The sequence below is a fragment of the Etheostoma spectabile genome, chromosome 12, assembly GCF_008692095.1.
Source record: "Etheostoma spectabile isolate EspeVRDwgs_2016 chromosome 12, UIUC_Espe_1.0, whole genome shotgun sequence".
NCBI classification, from domain to species: domain Eukaryota; kingdom Metazoa; phylum Chordata; class Actinopteri; order Perciformes; family Percidae; genus Etheostoma; species Etheostoma spectabile.
The window spans coordinates 16,130,576-16,147,145 of record NC_045744.1 but is presented as its reverse complement, the minus strand read 5'-3'; the positions used below and the strand labels follow the sequence as shown (position 1 = coordinate 16,147,145).

General features: G+C 41.8%; 2 protein-coding genes across 6 annotated transcripts; both read right to left on the bottom strand.

The window, feature by feature from the left end:
- Positions 1-66: 66 nt before the first annotated feature.
- LOC116698599 (UDP-N-acetylglucosamine/UDP-glucose/GDP-mannose transporter) lies at positions 67-4,788 on the bottom strand. Of its 2 annotated transcripts, XM_032530601.1 has the most exons (13): positions 3,932-4,785; positions 3,499-3,532; positions 3,010-3,096; positions 2,363-2,430; positions 1,872-1,943; positions 1,712-1,780; positions 1,519-1,621; positions 1,218-1,310; positions 1,029-1,096; positions 749-827; positions 577-659; positions 441-493; positions 67-335 (listed from the first exon to the last, which is right to left on the bottom strand). In XM_032530601.1, the coding sequence occupies exons 1-13, from the start codon at positions 4,123-4,125 to the stop codon at positions 325-327; spliced, it is 1,014 nt and encodes a 337-aa protein (XP_032386492.1). In that variant the 5' UTR covers positions 4,126-4,785; the 3' UTR covers positions 67-324. The 2 variants fall into 2 exon arrangements, with proteins under 2 accessions (XP_032386492.1, XP_032386491.1); XM_032530600.1 differs by lacking the exon at positions 67-335 and having other exon boundaries at positions 370-493; positions 3,932-4,788.
- Positions 4,789-7,110: 2,322 nt separating this feature from the next.
- On the bottom strand, positions 7,111-16,551 carry serbp1b (SERPINE1 mRNA binding protein 1b). 4 transcript variants are annotated; one of them, XM_032530595.1, is made up of 9 exons: positions 16,170-16,551; positions 14,591-14,771; positions 14,130-14,270; positions 12,788-12,859; positions 12,477-12,551; positions 11,972-12,149; positions 11,255-11,341; positions 10,746-10,964; positions 7,111-7,381 (listed from the first exon to the last, which is right to left on the bottom strand). In XM_032530595.1, exons 1-9 carry the CDS (start codon positions 16,423-16,425, stop codon positions 7,322-7,324), a joined length of 1,269 nt encoding a protein of 422 aa, XP_032386486.1. In that variant the 5' UTR covers positions 16,426-16,551; the 3' UTR covers positions 7,111-7,321. The 4 variants fall into 4 exon arrangements, with proteins under 4 accessions (XP_032386486.1, XP_032386487.1, XP_032386490.1 ...); XM_032530596.1 differs by having other exon boundaries at positions 10,746-10,961; XM_032530599.1 differs by having other exon boundaries at positions 10,746-10,961; positions 11,276-11,341.
- Between the last annotated feature and the right edge of the window lie 19 nt (positions 16,552-16,570).

Sequence of the window (16,570 nt, the reverse complement as noted above, 5' to 3'; positions counted from 1 at the left end):
ATTTTCCTGTTCGGATCAATTAAAAGCCTGTAAGGAAAAAAGGGAACGATTCGAGTGAACAATAACTCAATTTGGCAGGTGAGTATTGTATTAAAAACACAAGTACAAAAATGTAAATCCATCATTTTATTGATATTTATAGTCAAATATAAAAATTCTAATGACTCAGGCACTTCAATTACTGTGTATGACATGAACGTTTGCAGAACATTTTGACAGCATGGTTAAAAAATAGACATGTCAACATACAGTACACAGACGACATGAAACGTGTTCTGGACATCCGTAGTTCATTAGGATCTGGTCCGATCGGGATTCCGTGGTTTACACCTTTCCTGTTAAATTTGATACAATTCCAACACAATTCAGAAGACTGCAGCATGTTTAATTTGTGCACACATTACAGCAGAGGTCTGGATTCCCATTATTTCTGTTCTTACTTGTTTGCTCCTGCGTGAATGTGATATAGGAGTACACCAGGCTGCCGGCAATACTGTGGGAAACAAAGATGACTCAAAGCTGTCGCCAGACAGAAAACACCACCTCCGCAATGGCACGATTCAAATTGTGTTTTACCTGATGTTTAGACCAATGAAGTTGGTCCAAGTGAATATGTAGTCTCCTCCAAATGCCATTCCAACATAGGTCACAAGAATATTCTGCAGAAGTCACAGATAGAGTCACGGCATGTCTGCATTCATGAATCTTACCAGCCCACAGATGGCAGGACCAGCGCGAAATGACGTACCTTAATACAGCCCACAATGGAGGTGGTGAGTGCTGAGTTGTACTGCGTGCACAGCATGATGGAGTACATTAAAATGAAGCTGTACAACACAAAGAAGAGGGATTAGATGAGAGCAATAATGTGGGATATTATCCAATTTGCTTGTTTATTAAAATCCCCATTAGATTAAACAGAAGCTCCTCTTCGTGGGGTTTATTGTTTCATAAAACACATTACATAAACTGGAATACATTCATGCATAATCACAATACATCATTAAATGGATGGATCTGGAGTTTACCCCATGACACAGGAAAGCACAAACTGCAAAACAAACAGCTGATCAGACCATCCATTATACTCCAACCCCTGTACCCAAACACACAGACAGGGGAGATTCTCAACTCTAGTTGTTGGACACTAAATTATAAATACGTCAACATAAATATCACATGAATATGAATATATTTGTGTCAAAAGCATTCCTTACCACTCGCAGGTCCCCTGAGTAGTAAGCGTATGCCGCAGTGGGGAAAATCATGATTAAAGCATTGTAGTAGAGCAGCCCATATTTGCCCAGCTCCTATGGCGACAGCAGTAAAAAAGTACAATCCTTAGAGAAACGGTGCAGCAAAGAGCATCACACACACACACACACACACCACACACCACACACACACACACACACACACCCCACACACACACACACACACACACACACACACACACACACACACACACACACACACACACACACACACACAGGTAGTACGATTAGCAGCTCCGCTCACCTTGGAATCAAGTTTCTGCTTCACATACGCCCCGCTGGCCGCGGTCAGAACGTTGTTCAGCATTATGAATATGTATCCTTCCAGGTCAAAGGCCAGGTCAGTGCTACAAACACACGTCAAAGAATGAGATACATGCTCACATGTCAACTGAATAATGGCAGTATACGGGTGTACTTGAATGTGGCCATTTCACCTGGCAGCGATGAAAGCGCCAGCGATCATGGTGAACACGGTGATCTTAATCGACGCAGAGAAAGTCTTTCTGTGAGGAGGGGGAACGGGTTGCACTTATTAAAAATCATTCATTTACAGCTGCAAGAACATTCTTGTTGAACAGTGCTGAGGAAACTTACTTCAGCAAGAGTCCCTCAAACACCATGGTGAGCAAAATACTGAACCTCCTTAAAACCGTAAACATGGGTAAACTAGGAAAAAAGGGAAACATGGTTTCATATTTCATACGACTCCTGGAACAAATTACAGCACTTTCTTAAAATCCCCTCGATTGTGCCGTTTGGACAATTTAGAAATCTGGTTTTAAACCTGCAAAATTCTACTTGTAACTGCTTTATATATAGTTGTATTTTCTTTTCCCTTTCTATTATCCTACTGTATTTATCAAATTATTTCCCTATTCTGATTGTTTTATTGTCTTTCTATATTTCTTACGATTGTGCTTTCCGTGTTGTTGTTCTGTATTTGTCTTTGTAATCTGGCTTGATGACATTGAACATGTCAATAATCAATCATCAATGATCTCGAGGACAAATAAAGGTTGAATGAATATTAAGTAAATTATGTTTCAAATCGCATAATAATACAGCAATAAAATAGAAGTTCTAACTTGAGGCGTTGTGTCCCAAACAGCCCTGATATTTGGTTCCCAACATACAGCAGAGGCAGTGGAAACATCTGGAAAGACACACAAACACACGTATTGTTAAAAGCAGTATATATATTTTTTTAATCTTTACTATGAAGTCCTTCTTATGGCGTTTTTCCATTACATGGTACCCGTTTGACTCGGCCGCGGTGCCCCGTCCTCCTTTTTCCATTGCAGAAATGGTCGTCCTAGCAGGAAACTGCCGTGACCTAACGTGACACACACACACCGAAAGTTGAAGGTGTGTTGCTTTATATTGTCAGCATGCAGATGTTGCCTCAGCCAGAAGACATATTTAGTTCCAAAAGAAACTAAGGAGGCAGCAACAACAAAAAACGTTGGCTAAACCATTTAAACTACTTAAAATAGTGACAATTCTCTCCGACCAATCAGTAGTCTGCAGGTTTTTACGTCACCTTTTGGTATCGCCTCTTGGAACCTCAACTGAGGTGGTACTAAAAAAAGTACCTGTTAGCAGGTACCAGGAACTTTTCTTGTTTTGGAAAACAAAAAAAAGGCGAGTAGAGTCGAGGAGGTACCATGCAGTGGAAAAACGTCATGTCCAGTATTTCAGTCCCAAGTGAGAGAACCACTTGAGTCTGTCTCACCTTGCGTGGTATACTCAAATCCATATCTGGAAACGAGATAACACCCAACTCCTTCCCAGTCCTCAGAACTACAATTGTAGCCAACATCTGCAGTTATTGGAGCAAGGAGAAACAGTCTATCAGGCTACGTCTGTTCAGGAGAACAGGAAGCATCTGTGACTCAACTTAAAGGTGCACTATGAGTTCCTGCATGGTCCCCCCTCCCCCCCTTAACTGACATGACAAACCCCCCACCCCCAATCATCTTGTCGGTGATTGGCTGGAGTGGTTTGTTGTGTTTTGGTGTCTATCCTGTGCCTCGAGTGTTTGTTTGACGTTTACGACCCCCGTGTTGTCTCCAGAGACCGGGCTATTTCACAGTTTATTCTGGAGACAGGCAGCTAGCGGATCAAGGAGAGATGCCTACCATTTGAGACAATAATGAAATTGCGCTTAAATCATGCAGGAATTTATGGAGGAACTCATAGTGCACCTTTAAGACAAACTTACTTGGCCGATTCCCACACATGTCGACGATGGAAATCTGTAAAACATGTAGACACTTGGTATAAATGAGGAAAATTACAAAAAAAAAATGTGAAGGGAGAACAACTTTGACTGAGGTATTTGAAGGTGCTCTAAGCGATGTCACGCGTGTTTTAGTGTACAGAATTTGTTGTCACATACAGCAAACATCCCCTCACTATCTGCGAACTGGCTTGAGTCTTCTTATAAGGTCAGCTGGCTCTGTTCCCATTGAGATCAAACAGTCTTCCCAAACAGATGGAGGGAGACAATCTACAACTGTCACATTATACTTCATAATTCATATTCCCATAATCAAATCTGCCATCTCTTTCCCCTGCTCTCATTTCTGATAAACAGGTGGTCAATTGTCTGAAACCAAGCTTGCTGTAACTGTTGTTGTACTTTGTACTTTTACCTGTAGTTGGAGAGGACGCTTTTGTTGACAACAACGATGAGGAATGAACTGACTCCGTAAAATGCCGCAGCCAACAGTTTCAGATGTACTGTGGAGCTGGCACCGGATGTGGCTCTTTTGGATGTGGACGATGCTCCTTCGGGGAACAACTTTCTGCCGCCGAGCTCATGTCGACGTTTCTGAAGCGCTGCCATCTGTCACTCCCCAATGTAAGTCCAGTGCAGATTTGAGTCGCGCATGCGTCACTTTGCGACGAGCGAAGACGTGAGTTGCACGCGTCACTTTGCCAAGATGCTAATTTCTGTATTGTCAATACTGTAAATATGGACCTACTTAACGAAGTGTGTTCACTGCTGGCTACAAGCTAGCATCAAACACAGCAAAGTCTTACAGTTGAATGGTGTTTTGAGCTAACGTTAGTAATCCAACAATCATAGATAGCGTTTCGTTTTTGAAATGATTCCCGTCTTCTGTTATTGTTTTTAATGAGAAAAGTTTATTTTATGGATTTCTCAAATCTCAGGATGACACGTTATGCCGTAAACCGTTTAAATCTGAGCATACGCAACGCTTTAGCCATATATGATTGTTTGATTTCTTTAACTGTCTATGGTTTGATTGCTAACGTTAGCTCAAAACGCCATTCCAGCCTTTTGTTGTTTGATTGCTAGCTTGTAGCTAAGCTAGCAGTCATTTGAAAAACGTTTTCGCTTTCTATGATTGATTGCTAACGTTAGCTTAAAACGCCGTTCAACTGACAGCCTCTCGTTAAGTAGGTTCATTTTTACTTTGTTGACTTTACAGAAGCCTCTCGTTAGCGTCTTGTTGCAACTTGTCGCAAAGTGACGCATGCGCAACTCACATCTTCCCTTGTCACAAAGTGACGCATGCGCAACTCAAATCTGCACTCTGCTTAAATCGGGCAGTGTCAACACACTCAGCTCCTGAAGGAAAGCATTTGACGAATTTTCCTGTTTGCTGTTCAAAGGTTCTTACTCGGGACAGCCTCGATGATTTTATACATTTATTACATTATCAGGTAAAGCTACATCTTTCAAAACTGACTTTGGTCTAAATCTTGCTATATAACTGACAAAACATAATTTTATGAAATTGTAGCCACAAACTTAAGTTACATTTACAGATAATACACACATTAGTCTACTTGTCAGTTTAAGAATCAAAATTGCCACTTTATTAGGTACAGCTAAAACTAGTGATTCTAAAAGCCCTGTAACATTAGTAGCATAAATAACACCTTCATAAAGTTTATTATATTTCGTTTTAGTTTAAACTGTTTATAGTGGTATTAACTTTATAATCATTTGGAGGTTAAGTGGTGTTGTTGATTTAAGCCATTATATCCAACTAATTTATATAAATACAGGGGAGCCTAAATATTATAAACATCTTAGTTTGGCGTTAGTCTTAGTTTGTTGAACCTAATAAACTCACAACTACAGGTATTAAACCCTTCTGGACTGTTATGTCCCTCTTACGTTTATATGGAATTCTTCATTCTGCTTCAAGCAATGAAGAGTCCACAACCCATTTGTTTACAGCTTTAAAAATCACAGTATTGATTTTAAACAACCCAACAGCCATTGGCAGAATACATGTAACACCTCTAAAGCAATTTATTAGAACAGGGATGTTTGCAAAGAAAGTTTCACCATCATGTGGCTCCAACAGTCCGACAAGAAAACTGCTCCAGCCGTCTGTATCAGTGCATCACCAGCAAGTCTTTGCAGAAGACAGCATGTAAAGCTTTAAATTCACTTCATGTTCAGTACCCCCACCCCAATCCATTGAGAAATATACCTGCTTCCTTAAAAGAAAAATGTTCACTGGAAATGCTGACACAGGTGGCTAAAAGCACCATTAGCTTACATTACATTCTGTAGCTCATGATTGCTCCACAATGACAGTCGACATTTCTTTTAGACAAATTATGCATTTGTGCTGCATAAAATAACATTACAGCAAATATGGTTAACAGATGGGGAAAACAATCTTCAGAGGACTATTGCTGGACACCAAGTGCTTTGAGATCTGAAAGACAGATTCTCTAAGAGCAAGGTATGTCCATGGTTTATGTATCATATGCACCAAGATTTCAACAATTATTTCTCAAAAGAGTATGATTTACCTCATATGAGAACTCGCAGTCTACTGTTTTGAAAATTGTAAGTTCAAAGTAGAGGAATACTTAAATTCTAAGTAATAAGCTGTCAAATTCACACATTCAGTCCCACACACACACACACACACACACAAACAAACAATATTTGCTTAGTGGTCCTGAAGTAACAAGTAGCACAGTCTGTATGACCTACGAGGACCAGCCTAAAGATATACACATTGGGCCCTGGGACACCCTGAAAACACAGGTAGCACATCTGGATCAGGGAATACAAAGCATCACTTACCACTGGTCCACCAAAAAAGGCAAGCTAACAAAATAAGAAAAAGAAAAAAAATGGAAAGAGGCATTTACTTTCACTGCACAACAAGCAGAAAAATTCCAAGCTTTAGTAGGAAGTCACTTTGCCTGGTTACCCATCCCAGATTTGTGCCTCGCAAAAGGGATGGGTAGTCAGGATCAGACTATTTACACTTTAAATGCATGTTAAGCCATACTTCAGATATATATATACAAGTATCCTATGTAGTGTAGTGCTACCACATCAGTGTGTATTACTGGGAGGAAAAACTCCAGTTGAAAGTCTGACCCCATAATACTGAGCTGAAGTCATGGGGGGGGGGAAAGCTTCAGGGGAACACCACACACACCACACACACACACACACACACACACACACACACACACACACACACACACACACACACACACACACACACACACACACACACACACCACACACACACACACACACACCACACACACACACACACACACACACACACACACACACCACACACACACACACACACACACACACCACACACCACACACACACACACACACACACACACACACACACACACACACACACACACACACACACACACACACACAAATTCATAAATTCAAGAAGCACAAAAAAATAATATCAAGGAAGTATGCATAATCTCTGGAGAAAAAAAGTATGAAAACATCCCTGCTTTCATGTTCCTAAATACAAAACTTCAGTGTAACAAGAGGTCCTTTTCTCGCCTTTTTTTGTCTTTTGTTCTCCTTTAAAACAGGTAAAATTTTAGTCCTCTGGTGAAGTGAGTGCTATGGGATGACAGTCTTATCTTGTCATTTAAAATCTTTTTTCTTCTTCTCTGTTTTCTTATATACTTGAAGATGTGGTAAGCATGCAAGCCTCGTAGAGGAGGGGCCCGGAAGGGCTGATGGGTGGGCTGGTGGTAGAAGAGGAGCCTTTAGGCCAGGGCTGGGAAGGCCTCAGGATCATCCACGTTGGGGACTGACACTCCACTAGCCTGGGGAGAAACACACAAAAACCAGGACACGGTTAAGAGGGCTAGTATCAGTATTTTTTTAGGGCTGGATCCAAAATTTTCATTCGATGGGTAGATATTTGATTTTCAATTTTGGGATTTGAATATTCTTTTTTTAATGTGCATGCAGGCTGAAATTTGCACAAATGCAGGTCTTTCCATTTATTTTGAAAGCCTGCAGCAAAAAGTTAAGTCAGAATCAACCTATGATAAAAATCAACCCAATGTCAACTTGCTGTGGACGATCATGCAACGTTAACTGGCAATCAGACTCATCAGTCGCGATGCACAAGTCCCGTAACGTTTCTGTAAAAAAGATTTAAACACTGCGAAGGTAAAACACAAGCGCTGAACTGCCCAGGATTTTGTTACAAGGTTTTGCAATAACTCTTCTCTTCATCTCGTCTTTTATTTTCTCTCTTTTTCCAAAGCAGCCTTCAAGTGCGGTCTTCAACTCTTAGTTATAGAGCCTATTGTGACATCAGGCCAGGGACTGCAGATGAAAACTAGCCTTTTGCTAAATCTGCCATATTTACAGAAATATGTATTAATGTGCACTGTCCCTGTCTAATAAAACAAAGATAATCTGTCAATCTACAGGTCCTGTCAGCTCTACTAAGTGCTGTTGCATCTTTTAACTTATCGTTGTGATTCTCTAGCCGGCAACTTTAATGCTTTGGTTCTCTTTCAACGTCCTTTTTAGTAAAACCTCTAAAAACCCAGTGTCTGGGAGAAGCAATTAGCTGGTGAACATTTCTCTACACCAAATGGCGATATGGTACCTAGATGTATTTCTTAAAGGAGAAGGTTGATTCCAACACATAGCTCTGTTTGTAAATTTGGAGTGCTGTCAGTAGAGACAAAAACAAAACCTGCCTTTCTGCACCGTGTTATCATCCTGCTAGAGTTAGCACCCAACAGGCTTAAACAGGGCAAGTTTAAAATGTGTTTTTAGCCTCTTAACATGTTAAAAATGTCATTAAAAGGGCTGACCCATGTGCAGCGATTCTGAATGACCACAGTAAATCTGACGGCAGTAGATGTGACAGAAATGCATGAAAGTTCTAATAATTCAGCTGTGTTTAGTTCCTGTGTTGATACTGCAAGGAGAGCTTAGGGACCGTCTACAAACTACAGCCTACAAATGATAGCCTACATATCTTTTCTGTGTTTCTAGAAGTATTATCTAGTTTACAGACGGTACCTAAGCGCTCTAACTGTCGTCTCAACACCGGAACCAAACAGAGCTGAATTAGCACAACTTTCATGTATTTCTTTAATATCTACAGCAGTCAGATTCACTCAGATGGAATCCCTTCACATGGGTCGGCTCTTTTAATGACACTTTGAACACGTTTAGAGGCTAAGAACACATTTAAAACTTGCCCCGTTTAAGCCTGTTGGGTGCTAACTCTAGCAGGAAGATAACACGGTGTAGGCAGCACCGATTGGTTTTGTTTTTCTCTACTGACAGCACTCCACATTTACAAACAGAGCTACGTGTTGGAATTGACCGGAATTCTCCTTTTATCCCCTGAAACACCAACTAGATGGCCGACCCTCGGCAGAAAAGGCAGTTGGACCGATCAGTAGTAGACCGAAAAAAAAAGTAGTAAAAAAAAAAAAAAAAAAAAAAAAGAGCATGTCAGGTCGGCCAAAATGAAGGCCGACGACCCCTCCGGACAGACGACGGCACGGAAACCACCAAACAGACTCAAGTCACTGACCTCGCTATGCTGTCCGACAGCCGATTACCAGGTTGGTGTGCCCTTATACTACATAGATTACTTATAGTTCCGAGCGCCCAGTTTGCTCAGTTGGTGCAGTGGGCCACCATGTATAGAAGTTTGCTCCTCGGCGCAGCGGGCCAGGGTTTGACTCTGACCTGCGGCCCTTTGCTGAATGTCATTCCCCCTCTCTCTCCCCTTTCATGTCTTCAGCTGTCCTAAATAAATAAAGGCCTAAAATGCTCAAAACATTATCCAAAAAGATTACTTCTATTCTTGTTATATTAACTGATTACTTACTTTCTGGAATGTAAACATGCTTTCCTACAAAGACATTTTAATTCATTGTTCTCAAAACAAAAAAAGGACCCTTGCCTAAAAATAACATTGGTAAAATATTTAAATCAGTAAATATCTGATTTAAGTAGAGCCGAATCTATAAGTTAAATAAATAACAGGAAATTAGTCTGCAACAAGATTGGTAGTTGAGTAGTTGATAGGGCTGTAGTTTTTTGTGGCAAAAAAAAAATGACGGTTGTCATTGGTTCCAGTTTCCCAAACGTGAATTTTTGCTGTTTTCTATGATTATAAACCTATTAACTTTGTATTTTGGACTGTTGGTTGAAATAAACAAGAATACTGACTACATCAACTTGGGCTTTGGGAAATTGGGAGGGGCATTTTTAATTATTTTCCAACATTTTATAGACCACACACCTAAAGCAATTGAGAAAATAACAGTCATGTCAGGTTCATAACACTTTAAACTTACTAAATAATGACGGTCAAGCAAGAAAACGAGACTCAGACGGCAAATGAGCAGTTAATTGACAGTTGCAAAAGGGAAGCTACCACGAGAGCAGCCTTTCCGCAGCGCAGCTCTAGTGAAAACTTCAACAATTTCTCTGCAGCTCTGTCCCTTTATTCAAAACACCACACAGAAGATTCCAGGTGTTGATGTAAGGAGGGTCTAATGCCTACGCCAGAGACCCTGGGCTGGCATGTACTCTGACTGACCTCGGATCTAAGGCTCTTGTTATCTTCTGTGATATGCAACAGCGGGACATTTACTGCCTTTGTTTAGGCAGCAGTAACTGAAGACACAGACACGGCTTGAAAGAAACATGGTATTGTTAAATGTGCATAAAGTTATAAATGAAAGTCATAATATTTTAAAACACTACTGCAAAGAAATATTAAACAAAAGACTTATAAAATGAATTTCTCTGTCAAGTCATATACATTTTTATGAAATCAATTGATAAGTTGCAGTGCTAAATAAAATAGTTTAAAAAAAAGAGTAGACTTTGATGCCAGCTTTTGACAGTTGAATACTATTAATTATTGCTTACTGCTACTATACTATTATTAAAAACTGTAATTCACCTAACTAAGCACTATTACTACACAGATCCAGCTGACCACTGACATGAGGTCAGTCTGTGAGTTCTGCATTATGGGACACGTGGTCGCCGGTCTGTTATTTCAGGGCCTAAGTGGTTCCACAGCAGGTTTTCCAAGTCAGTGGTTTTACAGCCTGTTCACAGTCAGTGCGCTAAATCCTTTGTGAGGGACACTAAACCTTTGTCGTTAGCAGTGAAAACAGCTGTTATTGTTACCTTTTCGGTCCGTCCTCCCCCGCGTGCCGTCCGGCTCCCTACCCCGCCGCTGCCACCGCCACTGCTGCCGCCGCCACGGCCTCCTCTGCCTCCACGAGCTCCCCCACGCCCGCGACCGGGGCGGCCCAGGTCTCCAAAGTTGATCTCCAGCTGAGATGTGATGTCGTTGGCTGGTTTGCGAAAGTGGTGGTCACTGGAATCATCCGGGGTGCCCTGCTGCTAAAAACAGACAATTAAAGTAACGTTAGACGTGATCTGCACTCCGTACTAAGAGTCATGTTTTTAAACCAGTAATGAAACGCGTGAACATGTGTTCATTTAGTGCTGCTTAGCGGCATAGAACCAACACTGTCTTTAGATTCTTAATTTCCTCTGGAGCCATCCAAAATAAAAATGAATGAACCATTTTCAATATTTGAAGGTGTATTTCACCACTCGTCATTTTCCAACAGGTGCCTTTATAAAGACCGTTGACACTAATGTCTTTATGGACTGTGTGGATGAAATACCAGTGTGAGAGCTGCAGGCACCTTGTTGTACACGGGGGTTGGCTCTGTTTCCGTCTCTGCGGCTTCAATCACAGCACCGACAGGCCTCTGAAATGCAAAGACAGCATAGGGGATTTCTTTAATATCGCGTCAGGTGAGCTAGCAAGACACACAACAATGTGCATCTGAAACCAAGTTTACGCATGCTACACAGAAGTCATTATACTAATCTAAACACAATCACGGCGTAAAAAGGAGAGCAAGGTACTCAGGCTGTCAGCTTTGTAATGTTTGAAAAGACAGTAGTACTTTGGTAAGGCACATTAATGAAGAACAGTGTGCAGACTAGTCAGTCAACTTTCTGTCACTCAAAATCATTTTGTTGAAACAAAGACATTTAAATAATAATAAAAAATCTTAGGCTCTGAGGAATTGTGATGTGCCTTTATTTTTATTTCTGACATTTTACAGACAAAACATTTAATGGCGGAAAGCATCTGCTAAATAAATGATTGTTTGCTGTAGCCTCAATCCAAATTTTACCAGTGCTGTTTGCCTTAATTTCATATTATTTTTGCCTGGTAAAATGTGGAAAATCCTGGTCAAACGTTTCCATACTTAAAAAACAAAAAAAAACATGATGTGATGGCGCCTTAGAGCCTGTACAGAGCTGGTGTAACCCGCTGCAGGGGAGGAAAGGTTTCTGGTTTACATGATATTATAAATAATCGTACTTACGTCTTCACTCTTGGACTTGTGCAGCACGTATCCTTTCTTCCACTGGCTGTCGGCTCCCTCGTTGGGTTTACGGATGTTAAACTCCACCTTGGTGCGCTCCTTGTCCTGCATTGCCTTCCACTCGTCCAGGGTCATCTCTTTGGGGCCTTCGTTTTTAACTTCTTCAACTTCGTTCTCTCTGGAGAGCCAGCACACAACAATGTAGGACCTTAAACCTCAAGGCTCCAATCCTCTAAGCTCTATGCATGCTCTCTAATCCTGAGGCCAAAAGGTCTCAGACAATGTTGATCCCATTTGCGCTAAAGCTTTGTGATGAAAATGCACATGCAGAGATACTGTTTGTGACACAGAACAACTTCCACAATCCAAAAGGACAACATCCCAGTGTGAGGACATATAACTGTAGCTTCAAACTACTTTTTCTGGAGTTGTTAAAAACATGAAATCCATTAACATCCAATTATCAACTGAACCCTGAACATCTGACAGGAAATGGGATACAGACTTGTTCTCAGAGCCGGCAGGTGCATTTTCCTCTCCTTCTGGGGTCGTCTCTGGAGCAGCAGTCTGTTCGGCCTCGCTGGGAACAGAGACACAGCCACCTTGTCAATACTGAAATATTGCCTCCAGTAGAAACCTTACCAGACACTATTCTGTAAAATGTTCCATTGAAACTGATGCACTTGTTTATTTTTAACACAAAATTAGAGACACTTTATATTGACCAGATGTAGTGAAGATATTGGATGCGCATCATTTTCCTGCAGACATTAATGCTCAGATAACCAGGCCATGTGTCGGTTCTTGAAAACTCACCTCGCTTCATCCTTCACGTTGCCCCAGTTGTGTGAGCTGCTGCCACTGCGCTTCTCTTCACTTTTCTGATTGCTGGAGCAAACAAAAAGCACACACACACACACACACACACACACAGATGTATGCTGTGAGTCAATATCATGCTCATTTTCAGGTTCATAATTGTATTTTGAGGTTGTACCAGAATAGGTTTACAGTGTTTCATTTTCAAAAAACATATTTTTCTTTTCACCCTGTGTGTTTAGGTCTCTGTTTTAGCTACAGAGTGAGAAATCTCACTTCAATACTATCTTTGTTGAGAGTCGCACATGCTCAGTTGCTAGGTAAAATCACATCAGCTCGATAACTGTTTCTCCAACTTTGGTCAGTCCAAGGCAGGATTAGCTGGGAGACTTCTTCTAAACAGGGGCACACTTGTGGAATACCTGCAGAACAGGGACATGTAAGTAGTTCTTTTGTAGATTATGGTGAACTATTGTGTGTTGTAGCAGTGTTTTGCCATTGAGAACAAGCTATCTTGCTAGCGCTAGCATGTGCTACGGTTAGCCACCGCATCTCGGCTAGTGACGTAGAAAGCTGTGCAGATTTTGAACAGCTCACCTGGAGACTGAAGGCAGAGGACATTCAGAACCTTGTAAGTTTGTATGCACGTGGAAGAACCGGAGATACAAAACAAAACCCCAAATCCCAGAAAAAGTGTTTTTTTACATAATAAGGGCACCAATACTTACAGCCCACAAGAAGAGGCCTTTGAAACCCAACAATAACCAGTGACCTCTGAAGTGAAAAGACAAGCGTCTTTTCACTGAGATGTCATTAAGAAACACTTTCTTCAGATGCCACATGGACTGTTATTCAGTGTGAAGTATTCTGTAGAGTACGGGTTTCTGCCATTTCATAATTTAATATTTTTAACTAAGATGTATTCAAAGTAGCAAACTCCTTTAAAAAACCACAACACATTAATCACATGTGCGTAATATCAGTGAGTGTGTGGTCGAGAGAGAGTATGTGTGTGACTGTGAGTATGAAGATAGCAGTAACATTATAGCTGGGAATGTAGCAGTGCTGTGTGTGTACTTTTGTTTGCAAAATGTATGCTAAAACCTTTAAAACCCAAACTCCTGTGTCTTGCTTCTTGCCACATGCTGATCAAAGTAAAGGGGATTAGCACAAAAGTTAGCAGTAACAGCCCCCCCCCCCAAAAAAATAGACATCTGGCCGCCTAACAACTTTTCTTGTGGAAATCCTGATGATACCTGCCAATAGACTTTTTAGGTCAGTTAGGCTTTTGTTTCAAATAAACACACATTGGTCTGTACTCAGTTGAGAACTGACTCACGATTTGTCATTGCCGCTGTGTCTGTCAAAGTCTCGTTTCCCACGGGAGTCAAAGCCTTCTGCACGGCCCATGCCCCGTCCTCTTCCACCACGCCCACCCCGTCCGCCACCACGCCCTCTCGGGGGCCTGTCTCCAGAAGGCCTGATGAACATAAACAGACACTAAATTAAAAATAAAATAAAAAGAAAGCGTGTAAACATGACCTACTAAAATGAGTGCTCAGCACTTATCTTTACAAGCTCATTAACACACATGCATGTCTGCTCTTCATGGCATTGGCTGTCCAAAGTTTCAAAAAGAAATTTACAGATGGCTGTGATGTTAAGGTTAAGTGAGCAAAGATTAGACCAAACACTTAATCTTTGCATACACCCCCACAATGATCCTGTGATCGTACCAGACAGGCTTGATCTTATCAGCACGTTTAAATATGCTCTTTGTCATTCATCACAGCTACCCACTTGTCTGCAGAGAACTCTCCACCTCCCTCTGGCTTGTCCTCTGCCGGCTTCTCGAAACGGCGCTCGCGAGGTGGTCTCCGTTCTGGCCTCTTGTCTCCAGGTCGCCCTTCACCCTGCCCACCCTGATGCTGGGAACCAGGCTGGCCCTGCTGGTCTGGTCTTCGGCCCACACGCCTGATACCTAAAAATCACAGGAGCATTAAGATGGGAATCAAACTTTCAGAAGGCAGTCATTAGGGGCGGCTGAGGCTCAGTGGTAGAGCGGTCGCCTGCCAATCGGAAGGTTGGCGGTTCGATCCCTGGCCCTGCAGTCCCATGTCGAAGTGTCCTTGGGCAAGACACTGCACCCCAAGTTGCCCCCGGAGCTGCGCATCGGAGTGTGAATGTGTGTGTGTGTGTGTGTGTGTTTATCTGATGAGCAGGTGGCACCTTGGCCACAGTGTATGAATGTGTGTGAATGGTGAATGTATCCTGTATGATGTAAAAGCGCTTTGAGTAGTCGTTAAGACTAGAAAAGCGCTATATAAATACAGCACATTTACATTTACATTTTGATTAGTCTAATAACTCCGTACCCTATTTGTGCACAAAGACTGTATTTAGTATAAGTAAAAATATCACATTTGTTATGATTGGTCCAAAGCCTTGAAATCTGGAATGGCCATACTATGGTTATGGTATATAACTATACAACTTTAAAAAAAAATTTATATAAAAAAAAAACAGACTAACATTAGGTTTCTGAAATGTCCTTAAGTGATACCTCCACTAAAATATAAAAAAATATAGAAAAACAGCTTAGACCAACTTTTAACATTTCTTCAGATTCATGCTTAAGCAAGCCCAGTGAAACACTTCCACCAATTCAAAATTTCAGTTGTGTTTGACAGTTGTTTATGTACATTTACGTGCAGGGCTGTTTGGGTGCAAACTGTCATGCAAAGCTTCGGATGTAACCTACTCCGTCTCCAGTCGGCAGCTTAAACAATAGCAACCTACACTTAATTTCACTGCACACTGTTTACAATCATGGCTAACAGTGGGCCTGCCTCTTTTTATTAACTCGGTGCCATTGTTAGTGAACTCAATTTTAGACGACTAAGCTGTAAAAAATAAAAAAAATAAATAAATAATGTATTCACTCAGGAGAGACATCACTAACCCAAACAAAGAGCAGCATAGTTTCCCAGTGCACAGGTGAATATCTTGGAAATTTGCTTTGCAAACCCTGCAGCCGATAACTGAGCTGCGTAGCCAGTGCAAGAAGCATCATCCACCAGACAGTAACTCTACACTACACCTTACTGTAGGATGCTGGTGGAAACCATGTCTGCGACACAGGCTCGCCAGTCTGCACAGGGCTTTGCACCTGAGCTTGTTTAGATAATTACCCGGTACAGACATCTCTTGTTGTCTAGCTTACCTCCGTCTGTCAGGTTGACCTCACGCTGTGTTTCGCTCAGACCAGCATCTGCTAACGTTAACGGAGCTAACAAGGGATGCAAATGACAGTTGATACGAAAAAGCTGAAAATAAACATGCACTGCACAGAAGAAAGAGAGCAGATGATTTTTTTTACCTTCTTTCTTCAATGGAACTGGAGCTTGGGACTCCTCCTTCTTGTCCAGCAGCGGGTTCTTTCGGTCCTTCTGTGACTCCTTCTTCGGCTGCTTTGCTGCTTGAGCCGCGGACTTGGTGGAACCAGCGGCGGCCCCCTCCTTCTTCTTGTTTTCAGCAGCTTTCAGGATCTCGAACGGGTCGGACTCATCGTCAAATAACTGGTCGAACCGATTGGTTACGACGCAGCCGAAGCCTTCTTGCAGGTGTCCGGGCATGATGGCGCCCCTTCAGCGGGATTCACCTCCGATTCTACGAGGCTTGATGCGAACAATTCGCTGGATGCTGCCACAAGATGGCTGGGAGAGCTGCCCCTTCTCTTCCGGTGCGAGCACCATCCGGGACATCGTACAGCGCGCACCA

Coding starts and splice junctions, on each gene's coding strand:
- LOC116698599 (XM_032530600.1), bottom strand. CDS start 4,125: ATGGCAGCGCTTCAGAAACGTCGACATGAGCTCGGCGGCAGAAAGTTG. Junction 3,097..3,498: donor CATGTGTGGGAATCGGCCAA/GTAAGTTTGTCT, acceptor CAATAACTGCAG/ATGTTGGCTACAATTGTAGT. Junction 1,944..2,362: donor TTTGGGACACAACGCCTCAA/GTTAGAACTTCT, acceptor CTTTTTTCCTAG/TTTACCCATGTTTACGGTTT.
- serbp1b (XM_032530595.1), bottom strand. CDS start 16,425: ATGCCCGGACACCTGCAAGAAGGCTTCGGCTGCGTCGTAACCAATCGG. Junction 12,860..14,129: donor CACAGCGGCAATGACAAATC/GTGAGTCAGTTC, acceptor TGTTTGCTCCAG/CAATCAGAAAAGTGAAGAGA. Junction 10,965..11,254: donor TGCCTGCAGCTCTCACACTG/GTATTTCATCCA, acceptor GTCTGTTTTTAG/CAGCAGGGCACCCCGGATGA.